Source organism: Myotis daubentonii, chromosome 15 (assembly GCF_963259705.1).
Source record: "Myotis daubentonii chromosome 15, mMyoDau2.1, whole genome shotgun sequence".
In the NCBI taxonomy this organism is placed as follows: Eukaryota; Metazoa; Chordata; class Mammalia; order Chiroptera; family Vespertilionidae; genus Myotis; species Myotis daubentonii.
Window position 1 is genome coordinate 30,171,058 of NC_081854.1, and position 18,446 is coordinate 30,189,503.

General features: G+C 45.8%; 1 protein-coding gene across 15 annotated transcripts in view; it reads right to left on the bottom strand.

The window, feature by feature from the left end:
* Positions 1-18,446, bottom strand: part of BANP (BTG3 associated nuclear protein) — a 153,201-nt gene that overhangs the window by 35,984 nt on the left and 98,771 nt on the right. Inside the window, exon 12 of one of the 15 annotated variants that reach the window (XM_059667111.1) lies at positions 14,060-14,427. The exons of 13 other annotated variants lie outside the window; for them this stretch is intronic. In XM_059667111.1, the coding sequence (XP_059523094.1) occupies positions 14,404-14,427 (24 nt within the window). In that variant the 3' untranslated portion in view covers positions 14,060-14,403. Of the gene's footprint in view, positions 1-14,059; positions 14,428-18,446 lie in introns of those variants that run through there. One more of the 15 variants, XM_059667112.1, reaches the window with a different exon arrangement.

Consider the following 18,446-nt stretch of genomic DNA (forward strand, 5'->3'; position numbering starts at 1 on the left):
GGGCCTCAGCGGAAGCCCTGCTGCTCAGCTCCAACACCTTGACTCCAGCATTGGGAGAGGGTGGGTGGCCCAGCACCTAAGCCTGCCTCCTGCTCCTCTCACCATGCCCCATCAGCGACACAAAGCTGGCCTGGATGAATTCCCACTCATTTCCCAAAAATGAGCTTTCAGCTCCTTCTTCATTCTTCCTGCTCATTTTCTGTTCAGTACCTTTTCCAAACAGGCTCTGGAATGTAGAAAGATCTAACTGGAATGCAGTGAGCTTCCAGGCCAGTAGCCAGAGGCAGCACCTCCCGGCTGCCAGCCACTGTGAGCCTGCGGCTGCACTTACTGTGGGGCTCCCCAAAGGGCAGCACATCGTCCATGAGGCACTCATGGGTGGGGTGCAGGCATGAGCCGTACCCCAGCTTCATTTAGAGGGTTCCTCTACATTTCTGAAGCACAGCCAATTATTTTCCAAAAGAAAATAGCCCAGGGCACAGATATAAAGCAGCCTACTAAGGGGATCCTGGACCTAAGAGCACTGTTTTGTGGAGCACACACATCTGGTTTTCCTCTCTATATTGCCAATTCTGAAACTATTTAATATCCAAATGAGATAATGCAAAACTGGTGCAGAACCAAAAATAAATGCAAGAAGCCCAGGGACTTTTCAGTAATATTCAGATATAGAATTCCCAATCCAATCAAGAATCCACCCAGATTAAAAAAGAAAAGAAAGCCTAACACTCCTCCCCACCCCCCCCAAAGAAACCAACAAAAAACCCTTAATGCACTTACAAGATCTGCTTGTAACAGTTTAATTAAGTTTATAGCCAGGAACAAGATCACTAATCCTAAGGTCCCCTAGAAACAAATCCCTTACTTGTTTTGTGTTTATGTTTAAACTAGAGGCCCGGTGCACGAAATTCGTGCGGTGGGTGGGGGGTGGGGGAGGGTGTCCCTCAGCTCAGCCTGTACCCTCTCGCAACCCGGGACCCCTTGGGTGATGTCCAACCTCTTGCAATCCGGGACCGCTGGCTCCTAACCGCTGGCCTACCTGCCTGCCTGATCGCCCCTCACCACTCTCTCTGCCTGCCTGATCACCCCTAAACCCTCTGCCTGCCTGCCTGATCACCCCTAACCACTCGCCTGCCTGCCTGATTGTCCCTAACCACTCGCCTGCCTCCCTGATTGCCCCTAACCACTCGCCTGCCTGCCTGATCGCCCCTAACCACTCACCTGCCTGCCTGCCTGATGATCACCCCTAACCACCTCTGCCTCAGCCCCCGTGGCTTCGTCAGGAAGGACATCCAGAAGGTCGTTCAGCTGCCCGGTCTAACTAGCATATTACGCTTTTATTATTATAGACTGAACTTGCTGCCCTGGCCAGTATGGCTCAGTTGGTTGGGCATCATCCTGTGCACCAAAAAGGTTGCTGGTTTGATTCCGGATCAGGGCACATGTCCAGGTTGCAGGCTTGATCTGCAGAAGGGGGTGTGCAGGAGGCAGCCGATCAATGTTTCCCTCTCACACCCATCTTTCCCCCCAACTTCCTTTCTCACTAAAAATCAATTTTATAAAATATCTTTAAATTGAACTTATAAAGGTAATGCAATCAACTAACCAGGCTGACTTTCTCAAATCTGGATATTAATTCAAGGAGTAGCTTCCTTGTCATAGAAAAGTGAGGAGCTGAGAGAAAGATGCCTGTCCCAGGGACACACCCAAACCAACTGGCCAGGAGATCTACCAGCCTGAAATCTTTTTTGTACATTTGTACAGCAAACACCAAAAACAAATGACCATTCTTAAGCCTTTAAACTCTCTAACGGACCAGCAGCATATTTCCCTAGACTCCATTTTTGAGTGCTTTCATAAACCACATCGCCATTAGTAGTTGGTCCAAAAGGAGCTCAAACGGCAAGGCTCCTCTGGGATCGGTCCTCAACAAGACCCAGCACAGAGACTTCTCACAGCCCTCAGATTCAAGCCAACATTACAGAAAAGCATTCTATGGCCAGCAAGGCTACAGTTGCAAAGCTAACAGGCTAATAGCCATAAGCCAGATTTACAGCCTGGACCCGAGGGAAGATGCCCCAGGGAACCCAGGTCTAGATTATGTGCACACAAAGATGCTGTGTGGCAAGCAGTAATAAAAAGCAGGTTCTGCCATATGCTCTGTGGCTTGTGTGTTCCAGCATGGGAGCAAGAATCTCAAACACAATCTAAGAGAAAGCAAAACAAAACCTAAAAAATAGAATAAAGCAGAAACGGGAGCCTGGAGATACTTGGTATTCATCCCCGTTTCAGATAGCTTAGCCTTCCTAGGAACAAATCTTAACCATGTGTCTTAAAACTTTCCAGTTGATTGGGGTTGGGGATGGAGGGAGGTTTAATAACTCAGCCAGAGTCAAGTCCAAGGCCCTTCACTCTTTCCCAGGAGGTCTCTAGCTTCTGGAGTGGGTGAGACAGAGCAAGAACGAAATGAAAGGTTTATTTTAATTATGCATGTAAGTGATTCATTAGATCACTATAGTGCCATTTAGACTGGAAAGGGGTAGGGTTGTCAGTCTGCCAGCCATCACACTTCCTGGCTGCAATGAGGTGGGATGCCAGCTATCGTCCCAACTGATAATGAGAACAAAGTGGCCACCACCTCACAGACAGAGACAATGCAAGCACTGTGCTCAGGGATGCTTCCTTTCACTGTCCCATGACTGTTCTCACAGCTCTGACCTTTTTTCAATTCCGAAAACTCACTGCACAGAACAGCAAAAATTATTGTTGTGTTCACTGTGATGTAGCAAAACAAAACAACTAAAAAGACGTGATGCAACTTTCCTGTTGAGTTTAATTCAGTAAGAAGCGTTAATAAAGTACTACTTTATAAATGTCCATGTTTTACTGAGTGATATGGGTGTCAACTAATGTTCCCTCCTAATTGGAATGGAAAAAAAAGTCTTTCAGTCTTCATATTCTCACCTACAACCCAAACTGCAGGAGTGATCTAGGTTGCAGACCCACAGCCTCCCTGGAAAAGACCAAGAGAGGTGCCTCCTATGGCAGGTGCACCTACAGAGGAAATATTTAAGGGTTCTTGCATAAATTTAAAAGTTCATCATGTTGCAGAAACACAGCTTCGATATTCATGATGACTAGTGGGACATCTACATATTCCTCATACTGGAGCACAGCCTCCATCAGCCCAGTGTTACTATTCTATTGTGATAAACCACGGTGCCTGCCATCTCTTATAGAGAAGATAGTTCAGAAACTGATTTGTACACCAGCTACTAACAGTAAGACTATTTTTTTTTAAAGAGTTTTGCTTTTTTAAAAAAATTTCTTTATTGGTTAAGGTATTATAAATGTGTCCTCATCCCCCCATTAACCCCTAACCTTCCCCCGCCCGCCACTCATGCTCTCATCCCCTGTTGTCCGTGTCCATTGGTTTGGCTTATATGCATGCATACAAGTCCTTTGGTTGATCTTCTTAACAGTAAAACTATTACACCCTGACTACTAATAGTAGGACTATTATCACTACTTACTAAACAGCAAGACTATTATACACTGAATATTAATAGTAAGTCTATTATCACTACTTTCTAATAGTAAGACTATTACACATCCAGTGGACAAAGTCTCATTAGGTGTCACCCTATCTCTGTCTTCACCAGAGGCCCTTTGGTGAGGATGGCACTCTTCCCCTTTCAAGGCAACCGTTCTAGAGGCGACTCCACTCCCATGCCTACCCTCAGTGCAGTGGTTCTCAACCTTGGCTGCACATTAGAATCACCTGGGAATCTTTTTAAAATCCTGATTTCTGGGCCTCATCATTAGTAACAAAGAAACAGAATTTCCGGAGGATGAGGCCCAGAAATCAGGATTTTAAAAAGATTCCCAGGTGATTCTAAAGTGCAGCCAAGGTTGAGAACCCCTCCCTCAGTGCATCATAACTTCCATGCATTGAGGAGATGCAGAAAAATCTGCCCACTACTGAGTGTCCTTTCATACAAGTGAAGAAAAGACTGCGCCTGTGTGCGCATCAGACAGTGACTGGGAGTCCCAGGAGGGACTCTGAAGGCACAGAGAGCACACAGGCATCTCCCACAGGAAGCCCCACCGCACCCAGAACGTCACCAACTCACATTGTTTCACAAATAACTTGTGTCATGGTGCAGAGCCTGGATTTGTCACACATCTCTGTGGGATGTAGGCCCAAGGGGGGGTGGGGGGGGTTCAGCCAATGTTGGGGTCAGGGATATAGTAGGATCAATTATGTCTTCTAAGCTATCTCCTGGTCCTAACCTCTGAAACAGCTAGTTGGAACTCTTTTGAAATGGGGTCCTGGAGAATGCAAAAGATGAGACCACATTAGAACAGGATAGATCCTAATCCAATGAAAAATATCCTTATAAGAAGAGGGGAATTGGACATAGATAAAGAAAGGAGAACACCATGGAAACACAGAGGCAGAGGTTGGAGTGATGCAGTCACAGCCAAGGACTGTCAGGAGGCCCAGGAACAGGGGAGACAAAGATGGATCTACCCCTAGAGCCTCTGGAGGGAGTGCTGCCCTGCTGCTGATGCATTTGGATTTCTGGCCTCTACAGCTGGAAGAAGATGCATTTCTGGCTGTTTTAAGCCACCCAGTGGCGGTCACTGGTTTAAGGATGACGGCCCAGGAACAGTCTTCACACTTTCAAACCCTCAGCTAGAATACATGCCCAGGGCCATCTGGTCAACTGTATTTAATTGACAAAAGTTCAGGCCTTTTGCTTCCTGAGAACATCCTGACAGTTCCTCTCCTCTCCCTAATCTTTGTCAGCTCTTCACAGGTGGGTCTCTCTAGGGAACTCAAAGGATAGCTTGCCCCTCTGCCCTTTCAAAGGAGAAGCCAACAGTCTCCCCCCAAAATCGCTGGGCTATAGGATTCCTGGACACCCTAACAGGTGTGAGCGCAGGTCTGCGTTGGGTCCAGTACAGGCACGTCTTGAACCAAGAACAGCCAGTACAAGACTGATGCCACCCAGCAAGATACACAGACATGAACTCAGTAGTGCAGGGCTGTAGACAAGAGCAGCCAGACACCAGCTCAAATCTTAAGTTGCTCCTGTTGCTTAAAGACCATAATAAGAAAGCTGCCAAAATTCAGAAGACACAAGCCGATGGTCTATTAAAAAAATAGATCCCAGCCCGGCCAGTGTGGCTCAGTGGTTGAGCATTGATCTTTGAACCAGGAGGTCACAGTTAAATTCCTGGTCAGGGCACATGCCCAGGTTTTGGGCTCAATCCTCAGTGTGGGTGTGCAGGAGGCGGCTGATCAATGATTCTCTTTCACCATTGATGTTTCTATCTTTCTCTCTTGTTCAAAGGAGACAGATTCCAGCCCTGGCCGGGTGTTCAGTCAGTTGGAGCATCATCCCATACACCAAAAATGTTGCAGATTCAATCCCCAGTCAGGGCACATATAAGAGGCAGCCGATCAATGTTTCTCTCTCACATCAATGTCAATGTCTGTCTGTCTGTCTGTCTGTCTGTCTCTCTCTCTCTCTCATTAATATTATTAACATATTCTAGGGTGAGGATTAAAAATAAATAAATAAATAAGTAAATACCCAGATTCCGATTTCCCATTGAGAAGAACTGGCCATGGGCAGGAGCTGTTCTCCTGACACTCAGTTCCCTTAACAAGACCCACTGAGCAAATGGCTACTGGGCTCCAGCTCCACCTGGGGCCAAGAACTTTCCAGGAGTTCTCAGAAAATTCCACGTTGAGGTAAGACAGTGAGATTACTGTCTGATCAAGATATCAAGGACCAAGCAGCCACAAATATTTTCAGGCTCAAATCCCTTTCTGCATCCACAGCAGAGCTCAGTCACAACATCCCATATCCTTTCTAGGAACAGACAGGGTGCCCTGGACTAAATGCCTGTGGAACCCCCCAACACAAAATTTGTATGTTGAAGCCCTATCCCCCACTGTGATGGTGTATGGAGGAAGGATCTTTGGGAGACAATTAGGATTCAGTGAGGCCATGAGGGTGGGTCCCTATGATGGAATTAGTGCCCTTCTGAGAGAAGTGCTCTCTCCATGCATGCACCAAGGAAAGCCATGGGAGGACATAACCAGAGACAGAGTCCTCACGAGAACCCAACTGTGCCGGCAGGCTAATCTGACTTCCACCCCCCAGAATGGTGAGGAACAAAGGTCTATTGTTTAAGCCCCTACTCTGTGGTGTTCTGTTACAACCACCTGAACTCAACAGAAGGTGTGGTACATAAACATCATCATCATCTTCCTTCTTGTGAGGTGAAACCTGTTTGGAGATGGCCAGAAGGACAGATAACTGTGAAAGAAAAACCCACTAATAAACCCACAGGCATCTCTAATAGATCAATCAGCCTTAGGTTCAAAATTCACTGTTGTTAATTTTGTGGGGCTTTTAAATGAAGGGACAGTCAGATACACACACTGTGTTATCTTCAATGATTTGTAAAGACCTAGTTTACACACCTTTCAAGTTCAATTTAAGAAGAATCCCTTCAGCAGGTCCCTGGACTCCTGACACTATGGATCATTCATCTGGGATCATTTATCATTTTGAATTTGGGGACTTCACAGTGTGTTACCTCAGTCCCTTGACACTGAGAGACTATCTTTCTAACCTCTAGGGTTCAGAAAGAGGAAAATGTAAGACGGGCGAGGACAATGGCAGTTTTAATATGCCTGTTTCTGAAGGGTTCCTAGGCTTGAACCAGACCAGCACCCTATCCTCTCCCCTGTGCACCTCAGATGGGCCAGGAGTCATTAGCACTGTTAAAGCACACAGCACGCTGCCCACAAACACATTGGGCCAACACAGAAAAGCCTGGTTCGAATGTGACAACTGCTTGCTCTCACTGCATAGTGTGCTCGAGGCACCCCACTCCGAGGTCAGATTAACTGACACCAGGAGTCAGAAACAACACAAATGTTTAACTTCAGGTGTAAAAAAAATTTCTTTAAACTTTGTCCAAGTGAAAAACTCAAAAAACACTTCACACTCAGCCAATGGTGGGCCACCTCTGGGGAGGAGAGTGAGGGCTGCTCGTGAAGAGGGAGTTCACACTTTACAGCATGCTTCCATATTACCCAGCATGGTCTGTGTTCGTGCTATCACTCATACACTGAAATGAGAAACCACCACCCCGGTAACTCCAAATGAGAGATGGAAGAAAGGAGGGAGGAAGGACAAACTTCCTCCTGAAGGTGATTCAACCTCAGAAAACCCATTTCGCAGATATGGAGTTAAAGCTACAAGCTACAGCTGTGCTGGGGTGGGGTGCAGGCCATGGCCCAGGGCAGATCAGTGGAATGAAGGCCTGGAGCTCGGGGTTCCCTTCCTCCTATGCCCCCCACTGGCCAAACCGAAGAGGAAAGCCAGTGGGTGAGGGAGCCTAGAGAAGACTGAGCCAGGAGTGCAAGGGTTCATATAAGAGAGGCCAATAACAAGGGATATCCCTGGGTTCTGCTCCACTGCAGTGTCCTCTCTGAGGGACATCCTGGCTGCTGATGGCTGCTGCCGATGGCTGCAAATGTCAGGATCACACATCCGCTATTTTAGTCATCAGAAGAGCCCGTCGGTCACCATTCAGCCCTAAAGTGAGCAGACAAGGACCCAAAGCCCTGGATGGTGGGCAGGACCATGGTGCCAGTGAGTTTACATGGGAGCAGCAGGACTGGCTGGGGTCCCGGGGCCCCGGCTGCACACTGGGCATTCAACACAGATGCCATCTTGTTTGTTATCATTAGTTCTACTTTGCCAAGAGGAAATGGGGCCTCAGAGGCTAACTTATGTGCCCAGGATCACAGGCCAATAAAAATACAACCAAACAGAAGAGGCTTTGAACACAGTTATAGTAACTCCTCGGGGCTGCTCCCGTCGCACCACAGGCCAGAGCCAATCCCTTGTGGGTGACTGAGACATGTTAGAAAAAATCGAAAAGAATGATTACGCAACAAATCATACCACTAAGAAATCTTAAGAGCTCATTTTACTTTAATAATCATTTCCCATTAAAACAAAGAGAATTATTTATGCTAAAATCCCCTCTACTTAAGCCTTAGTTAAGAAGAGAAAACAGCTACAAGGCCTTTACTCAGTTTCTTTTTGGCCAACTTCTCTCTTAGCTGAACACCTGCCAATCACAAATTATTAAGCCTTGGTGTATTCTCCAACTCTGGAGGGGCTTTTGGGAATTCAACTCAGGTGCCAACAGAACATCACCCCAAATGGAAGGTAATTCTCTCAAAAAGATTTGCCAACTGTTTACATCATGAGGACCTATTTTTAAGGAGCCACACTTTTCCATCCTATTTCAGCAGGCCTTCCATTAACTGGGGCCTGGTTTACCCGACTGTCTTCAACGCAATGAGATGGACCTACCAGTGGACTGGGGTTGGTGCCCATATGTGGGTGTGTGGCCTAGGAGAGTTCATGTCTCACTGTTCGGTCACTGCCTGACCCGCTCTGGGTGAGGTACTACCTCCATCCATGGACAGAAGATCTACAGCTGGATTGTTGGCCCACACAATCACAATTCTAAAGGCTCCCACTTCAAAGTCATCTGTATAAATCAAATCTCATCTTTCACCAGCTGGAATGCCATCCTCAGAGCTTAGACCAGCCTTCATCAGTAGGCACCGGGCTTATTTCTACGAACTATACCATAACAAGTACATGGTATTGGGTGCCATGTATACATCTGATGACATAGGAACATTAAGTGAAAGTAGTTATTGAAAGCAAGCAAATAGCTCAAAGGGGCAGGTGAAGGGGCAGAATTAAAAATCTGTCTGTGTCACTTTACAAGTTTTTTGTTTTTTTACTTTGGGAATCAACATGAAACAATGGAATGAATTCTAACAGTAACTGACCAACTATATTTATGTGCACATGAAAAACCATTCCTAGATGATCTGCCTGACCTGCATGTATATTATGCACAAAGCAGCTATTAGTTCAATGTGTTCTTAATCTCCCCTCTCCCTGTCTCTACACACACACACACACACACACACACACACACCTGATGGTCTCAGCTATTACACTTTTTCTTCAATCCAAACCCAGTGGCATGTCACACATATTTCAGTTTCTATTATGACACAGCAGCCTGCTAGCAGGCACATACACAGTTAAAAGACTGTGACAGAAAAGTTTCAGAAAAGCCCAAAAGAAATCACCAAAGCTTCCTTATACTGAAAAATTTCTGCAACTAAAAAGAAAAATGGAATTGCTCAGGAGTCACACATTTTCAGGTTATTGAGCTGTAGGTTTTAAATAAGAACTCTTCTAGCCTGGCATGAAAGGCTCAGTGGCTGAGCATCAACCTATGAACCAGGAGGTCACGGTTCCATTCAAGGTGAGGGCACATGCCCAGGTTGTGGGCTCTATCTTCAGTAGGGGGTGTGTAGGAGGCAGCCAATCAATGATTCTCTCTCATCATTGATGTTTCTATCTCCTTCTCCCTTCCTCTCTGAAATCAATAAGTATTTTTTTTTTAAAAAGAACTCTTCCATACATTTCCAGGCTATTATTCATGGTTAAAATTATTGATGAATATATACTACATTTTTAATGGTTTAAAAATGGAACTGTTTCAAAGTTCTTCAACTAACCTGTGTCTCTTACAATTAAATAAGTGCCAATTTGTAATAATAACTATTGTATTCATTCATCAATCATTAAATATTGATAATTTGGTACTACCCCAGGTACTGTGTAGAATAGAAATGAACAAAATTTAGATCTAACAGTATTAAAACTATTTAACCTTTTAAATACATATTTGACAATAATGAAGTTGATAAAAAATGATTCTGTAATTTTAGGGACTGCCACTCCTCCATTAACTATCTGGTCAGAAGACTGATGTAGAACTCCACCAAAGGGGCCCAGGGCGGTCGTGAGCACAGAGACTAATGTGCAATATGTCCAAATCTCTGAAAATTATCTTTGGGGTTTTATTATAAAGATACTTCAGCCAATACTAGTAAGAGCCCCTTCAAAGACATTGTCATTTCAACTACCCAAATACTGGAAATGTACATTTAAGTAATCATTTCATCCAGCTTCTCTCTAACATTATAATACCCTGCCCAGCCCAGACTGTTGCCCAGCTTTTTCCTGGTCTTTCCTGACCTGAAACAATCTCCGTTACAACTATAGGGACAAAACAAAAGGCCTCATGGGACACGCCAGCGTTCCTAACCAATCGTCACCGGAGCCTCAAACTCCCTCCTCACCGCTCAGGAGAAACCAAAGAGCTTACGAGTTCTTGGTTTTCTATGCTCACTGGCATCCGGTCTGTTTTGATTCATATAACAAGCCTCTATTGGGGACCAGAAGGATTCCTGAAAAATTAGAGCCAGCAGCAGGAAATACCGTGGGCCTCTTGTCTGGTCCGAGCCAACCGCCTCAGACAGAGTGACGAACCTACAGGGTCTCGCTTAGCCCAAGGCTGCCAGTGGGCCATGCTCTTCAACCAGTTGTTGCTGTGACTTTTCTAGGATGATTTTTATACCAGTCAACTCCGCTCTGACCTTTAATGGCTTAAATTATATTTTCCACCATTTCTGGTACAGAGGCTTTTCCATAGGGATGAATTCCCTGAGCTACGTAGGTTCTCCAAGATTTCTGTTTGTGTTTTGGCATGCAATACAGGAACATATTTCCTTGAAGGGAACATTTGTATTAGAAGTGAAATGATCAGGGTATGCCATCTGGGAAGCTGACACTGTTCTCCCCAGTGTGACAAACCAATAAAAGTGGACTAAAGCTTCCCAGAAATAGAGACATTTTACAGCTACAGATAAAGGCACCCTATACATGCATGCATGCATGGACACACATATCCTACACACATGCCTTATACACACATATACACACCTACACAAACACATCCCTCTACACACATGCACCCTACACAATCATGCACACATCCTACACACATACATATGCACAACCTACACAAACACACACACACACACACACACACACACACACACACACACACATACCCTACACAAATCCCCTACACACACACACATTTTTCTCACCTACTCCAAAAAAGTCCTACATATGAAATGTTGGATACTTCTCATCTCTTCAAGTCTTTTTCCCAGCTGGATTTAGAGGCCTCGCTTCATGGGGAAAATTCTGACAGCCCCTGAAATTTACCTTGAAGCAAAGTATAAGGAAGGACACAAATGCCCAAGAAGTCGAGAGGTTTAAAAGTTTAAAGAAGGCCCAAGTTTGTTAGTTGATTGTTAGTAACGTTATCTCATCAATACACAATGAGATTAACCTGGATTTATCACTGTATTGTTTAATACACATGTATCATATGTGTGTGTGAGTTGTATCCAGTATTACGAAGATGGGCTTACCAGAACACACAGAATCTTCCTAATTATCAAGTACTCTGACATTGTTTAGCCTATAGACATACAGTATATAAACTTTATCACATACATCTTAGATGACATTAGATCCAACTGTAAAGAGAAAACCTATTGGTACCAAAGTACGCATATAGCTAAACCAGTTCTAAACCATTTCATGATTCATGATCTAAGCAGCATGACTAAAACTCAAGTCTTTCAAGATTTCCTAAGTGGCTGGAAACCTCCCAAATACAGAGAAATAATTGACCCAGAATTCAGTGTTTCAATACATATAATTTTACTTAGCAACAGAGTCTGATACAAAGTGAGTGTTCAAATCTTTCTAAACTTCAACCTACTGGGTTCAAATTCTATACCCTGCATGCAGCCTGTATCTGGAAGCAGCCCCGTGCCTCTTCCTGGTTCTGCTCCACACCAAAGTGCCTACTGAACGCACACTGTACCAAGGCAGGAAACAGCTCCCACGATTTGTCCCATTTCTTGTACATTTTCATAGCTTCCGTTACCTTACTCCCAACTAAAATTCCTATGAGCTGGGCAAAGAAAACACCATCATTTCAGTCCCAACTGAAAGAGGTAGAGAAGGCAATAAATAGACAAGACAGATTAGAACACAGTTCAAGATCATCAAAAAACTCACTCGATTCCTTGGTGGTGAGTGGTGGTGGTGGTGGTGGTGATGGTGGTGATAATGATTATAGTGGTAGTGATAATGATGATTATGATGATGGTGGTGATGGTGATAATGGTGGTGGTAGTGATGATGGTAAGAATGATGGTGGTGGTTGTTGGTGATAATGATGGTGGTGGTGATGCTGGTGATGGTGATAAATGGTGATGATGGTGGTGGTGGTAGTGATGATGGTCATAACAACAGTGATGATGATGTCCTAGACAACTGTAGCTACTCTGAAGCTTCAGGAGTCATGAGAGTTGGGTTCTGGATCCACCCCTGATTTCACCTCCTTCTACAATCCTGGAAAAACTACTATCTACTGTCCCCATGTGTAAAGGGGAATTACATTCACCAAGTTCCTGAATTTGTCTCATTTCTTCTAGAACAGCCGTGGGCAAACTACGGCCCGTTTGAAATGAATAAAACTATTGGAAAAAAAGACCGTACCCTTTTATGTAATGACTAGGGGCCCGGTGCACGAAATTCGTGCACTGGGTGTGTGTGGGGGGGGGGGAGGGGGAGTGTCCCTCAGCCCAGTCTGCCCCCTCTCACATACTGGGAGCCCTCAGGCGTTGACCCCCATCACCCTCCAATCGCAGGATCGGCCCCTTGCCCAGGCCTGACGCCTCTGACAGAGGCGTCAGGCCTGGGCAGGGGACCCTCATTTCCCCCCATCACTGGTTCTGCCCCCAGCCCAGGCCTGATGCCTCTGGCCCAGGCGTCAGGCCTGGGCAGGGGACCCCCAGACCCCTCCAATTGCTGGCTCTGCCCCTTGCCCAGGCCTGATGCCTCGGCCAGAGGCATAGACCCCCATCACCCTCCCATTGCCTGATCGGCCCCTTGCCCAGGCCTGACACCTCCGCCAGAGGTGTCAGGCTTGGACAGGGGACCCCCATCTCCCCCCGATCACTGGCTCTGGCCCCCGCCCAGGCCTGAGGCCTCTGGCCCAGGAATCATGCCTGGGCAGGGGACCCCCATCTCCCTCTGATCGCTTGCTCCACCCCCCACCCAAGCCTGACACCTCTGACCCAGGCTTCAGGCCTGGGCAAGGGGACCATCATATCCCCCCAATCCCTGGCTCCGCCCCCCACCCAGGCCTGATGCCTCTCGGCCAGAGGAGTTGACCCTCATCACCCTCCAATCACCAATCACTGGATCGGCCCCTTGACCAGGCCTGAGGCCTCCGGCAGAGGTGTCAGGCCTGGGCAGGGAACCCCCAGCTCCCCGCGGTTGCAGGCTCCGCCCCTGCCCCTGCAGAACGCCTCTGGCCTAGGCGTCCGGCCCGGGCAGCGGGGACCCACAGCTGCAGCGGCCCGCGATCGTGGGCTTCGCTTTTGGCCCAGGCAAGGGACCCCTAGCTCCTGGGACTGCCAGCTTCGACGGTGCCCAGCTCCCATCGCTGGCTCCACCCCTACTTCCTGCTATCACTGGCCAGGGCGGAAAAGGCACCTGATTTTCCGATCATGGCTGGGGGGCAGGGCAAAGGCGGCCCCAGGGCCGCCTTTGCCCTGCCCCCCAGCTCTTAGCTCCCCCCTGGGTTTCCGATCACTGTCAGTGGCAGGGGGCTTCTTCCTGCTTTCCCTTTCGCCTCCCTGCATTGTGCCTACATATGCAAATTAGCCGCCATCTTGTTGGCAGTTAACTGCCAATCTTAGTTGGCAGTTAATTTGCATATAGCCCTGATTAGCCAATGAAAAGGGTATCATCGTACGCCAATTACCATTTTTCTCTTTTATTAGATAGGACGTTTACTTTGAATTTATATTAGTTCACACAAACACTCCATCCATGCTTTTGTTCCGGCCCTCCGGTCCAGTTTAAGAACCCATTGTGGCCCTCGAGTCAAAAAGTTTGCCCACCCCTGCTCTACAGACTACTACCAAAGAGGTTATGACATAGGAGAAAGCACATGCCCTGCTCCAGGAAAGAGATACCTGAGTCACTGCAGGCAGATGACTAGCTCCCTGTGATGTTTTGGGAAGAAAGGTATAATTTACCTGAAGGTAATTTTATATGGCGGGAAACCTTTATACATTACATAGACGTTAAAGGGACCCCTGACTTGTTCTTCTTGATTATGTTCTTTATTAGCAACTTAGTATTAACTAAAACAACACATCCATCAGCACCCTCTCAGGAACAGAGGCCTATCCTTGGGTGTTAAAGAGCCCAGTAAGCAGAGGAGCTGCAGACATGGTGCCCAAGAGGAATCGGAGGTCAGCCAGCAGCAGCTGCCAATTATCCAAAAACGGACTGCTTTTGGAGCGTTATTTCAAACATGAATAAATGTTTAGGTCTTTTGTTTTCTTAAACTCTGCAAAGAAATGAAATGAACAGAATGCAAAAGAATCTCAGAAATTGTAAAAATCTATATTTTAAAAATCTTATTTGTTTGAAGCAAAAAAATTTTTAAGACTTTTAATAATTCAATAATTACTTGGGGTGGTGAACACACAATACAATATACAAACAAGGTATTATGGAATTGTACACCTGAACCCTATATAATTTTATTAAATAATGTTACCCCAATAAATTCAATTAAAAGCCACAATTCAATAATTAACAATGTATAATTATGAAAATGTAACAGATTATATCATTAGTCAAGCTGTCCCAAAAAAGCACACAGTTCATCAATCAATCATGTAAAGTTTCTCGATGTAGATTTTATGCCACACAGGTGGGCTGGTGTCTGCCTGAGGTCATAACACAGGCATAACCCCCAACCCATCAGCCTGAACAGGGAAGGTCATTTCAGGGGGTTGTAGCATAGGATTCACCCAATAAATGTCTGTGTGGAAATATGTCCATTCTCTAACTGCAGTGGTGCCTCGCCTTAGAATAACCAAACTCCAGTGCAGCCCACGCTTCCTGTGTGCCTCCTGTGCACTTGGGCAGGGCATGGCCTTCCTTAAAGAACCGAGTGAAGATGTGTTAAGCACAGCAAGGATGCTGAGAGATGCAGGCAATCCCACACCTCATCCTTCTCCATTCAAGATCCTGGCATGGGTATCCCACACTGCCTCTCCAAGAAAACAATCACCATGGGGGCTTGCAGGGCCCACAGCCTCAGCTCTTAAATGCTGGTTGCATCCCCTCTTGGAATCTTGCCCCATACTGTGAGGGCTCAGGCCACGCAGGGAGCGTGGATGAAGGAGAACCGAGGAGCTCAGGCAGACAGCCCAGCTGAGCTCCCAGCTGTAAGCTAGCACACTCTAGCCTGGGAGTGAGCCCCCAGACAGGGCAGCCTACTGAGCCTCCAGATGACCCCAGGTGATCCCAGAGACACCACTTGGAGCAGAACAATCACCTGATTTGCCAAATAAACCCAGAGAATCATGAAAGATAATAAATGGTCATCGTCTTCAGCCTAAGTTTGTTAATACAGCAAGAGGTAACTGAAACAAGAGTGACAGCTGGTTGTGTAGGGAAGTGTCCTCGTGCTTACAAGTTCTATGATAAAGTTTTTGGTATCTGCAACTTACTAGCAAATAGTTTAAAACATAACAAACATCCATACATCCATACTTACTTATACAAATGTATGGATTTCTGGTTGTTTATACTTTTATATAATTGAATCAGGACTCATTCACAACTGGTTCTAATTCAGGCAGATTTAGAACTAGAATCCTCTGTATTTCAATGCCAATGTCAATTAATGTCTGCAATTTTTATGGACATGGTAACTTCTTGTTCAACCATAATTCCCACTTACATGACTATGTGGAGACAAACCACTTACTCAATTTCACTGGCAACTCAAGTGCTCAAATCAATCAAGAGTAGCAATCACAAAGGCAGTGGATATACTAAACGCAAAGTGCCTTGTCCATGTTTAGCTGCACTTATCCCAGTTGACCTTGCCGGAAATATCTCAATTAACCCAGAGAGGATTCACATCCTTGTCAATGTGACTGAAATGCTCAGCTGGCCTACATGCCCATTCTCTCCTAAAAAAAATGTTCTTAATTTGAGTATTACATGATGCTCTAATTAAAACAACACATTTCCTATGCCTTATGCAATCTAAATCCCAAGAAAACAATTATCTTTAACAAGAGGAAAAAAGTAAAATATTTTTGTTTCAGCTCACTTAAATGAGTTACAGAAGATGTCTGGTTTTGATATGAAGTCATGTGGCTGGGAGCTTCATGTCACCAAGTGTGACCTCAGAGCACTCCTGCTTCCTCTGTGGTGCCAAAGTCAGGCCCCTGTGCTATGCTGACTCCACAAAGCCTCCCGCAGGGCAGGGCACACCTCACAGTTTCAGAACCACCTTCTCCCTCACCTGTCACACAAATGTACACTTTAATACCTTATACTGAGGATATTTTTAGAATAAATGTCCTTTCTTTTTGGCCACTTCTTTCTTCCACTACTCAAATTTAACCTAATCTCTCCACTTCCATGTTTAAATTTATAATTGCAATGCAATCTCCTAAACTAAACCAGATTTTTTTTGTTGTTTCTCCAACTGATTAGATACTTCCGTAAAATTATTTTGAGTTGGCCAAGTGTTTAATCACATCAAATTAATCAGAACCAAACCATGAACCTCTTGCTATTTAAACTGAGTATCTGAACATTCCCTATAAGAACTTGGGAATTTTTTAACCAAAATTCACCATTTAAATGGAAAAATTGCTATAACAAGCTCGCAACTGTTGGAGGTGCACATGATTTCTGAGAGGCTGGCCTGCACTGCTGAATACTCACATCTGAGCTTGCCCCATCATCTGTGCTCTCATGGTTTTAAAGTATCACCTGTCAGCTTCCACTCACCTTCCTGAGGATTAACCTCCTAACCCACAGTTTGCTGCTGCCAGCACCTAGGACAATGCAAATTAGGACCAAATTTGGATAATAGCTTTGATATTATTTAATTACAGGACATAGTCCTAGCCATGTAAATAGGAAGTATATTTACATACAACATTTGAGTGTATTACTGCAAGTGCACAACACACACGAGCAACGAGTTTGTGAAGCCGGTCACTGGTGCTTTAAAAGGCTCTGAATTAAGCAGAAATGCTCTCAGGATGTAACATAGTTGTGAGAGTGTTTTAGTGCTATCTAGGGAAAGGTGGGAGTTTGGGATAGGCTGGAATGCACTGTTCCCACTTAGAACATCAGAGTAGAAATCCCCCACGCACCAAAGCCTTGCTGTCCAGTGCATTTCCGGAAGAGCAGGGATCTGAGGAGTGAGGGTGCCTGGCTGGGGCCAAACTCTGACTCACAGCCACGAGTGCTCATCTCTGAGCCTAAAAAGGGCTCCCAGAACAGAACACACACTATACTTTATTTCACCAGACCCCACCACATGTAGGCTTCGCCGTAGAGGTGGCTTTACCTGTCCCACAAGTGAGGTGGGCCGAGTTCAGAGTGTGACTTGAGCGACCTCAGGCTCTGTGTGTCCTCCCACCCTACCTCTGAGGGGAATGCTGCCTATTCTCCTCTCCTCACCTGCAAACTGCAGGTGAGAGCACCAGGCCGACTGAGCACCTTCCTGAGCTCACCTAACGAGTGAAGGAACCCACGCCAGGGCTGAGTGCTCATCTGCTGTACTCTGCGGGGACTGTTTGTGGCAGGCCCCACTTTTGAGGCTCAAATCCAAATCTGAAAAGTTAAACGGAATTTCAGAGATCCTCTTGGTTTTCCCAGGAAGAGTTCAACTTGGAAGTAACACTATCTATGTCCACCAAGCGCCTCAGGCTCCTGCCCTCCAGGAGGTAGGAGACACGCACAACCATCAGCCCACACCACAGGCCCCTGCTTCCTAAACAGTTACTCATAGGAAAGGCACTCATTTCAGAAAACAAATGTTTCCTCTCTCCTCCATGAGATTTGCATTTTGCTTGAATCCTCACTTTCCCCTGAAGAACAGCCAGTGTCATGAAGAACAGAACCATCAGGCTGGCCCACCACGGCAGGTGATGGGACTCCTGGACAGTGCAATGCACACCGATATGTGACCTACGTCTAGAATTCCTGGCTATGACCAAAGGAGTTCCCGTGAAAGGACAGCAGCATGACTGTTACATGAACGCAAGGCACAATTAATCAGAATGTAAGGGTTGCTCCCAAAACATATTTTTAACCTCATCATTCTTCATCAGTACTCAAAACTGAGCCAGATTCTATTCATTTAAAAGTGTTTTTAAAATGTCTTGCCAAGGTTAAAATGCCCACATAACTTTATAAGTATTTTCTACGTACAAAGGAGCAAGGCCAAGAAGACCTGGTCACCAAAGTTAGCCAGAACTGAATGTTGTGCCTTGACCTTCCAAGCAACTGGACTGAGGAGTGTTCTAGTCACATTTGACCAAA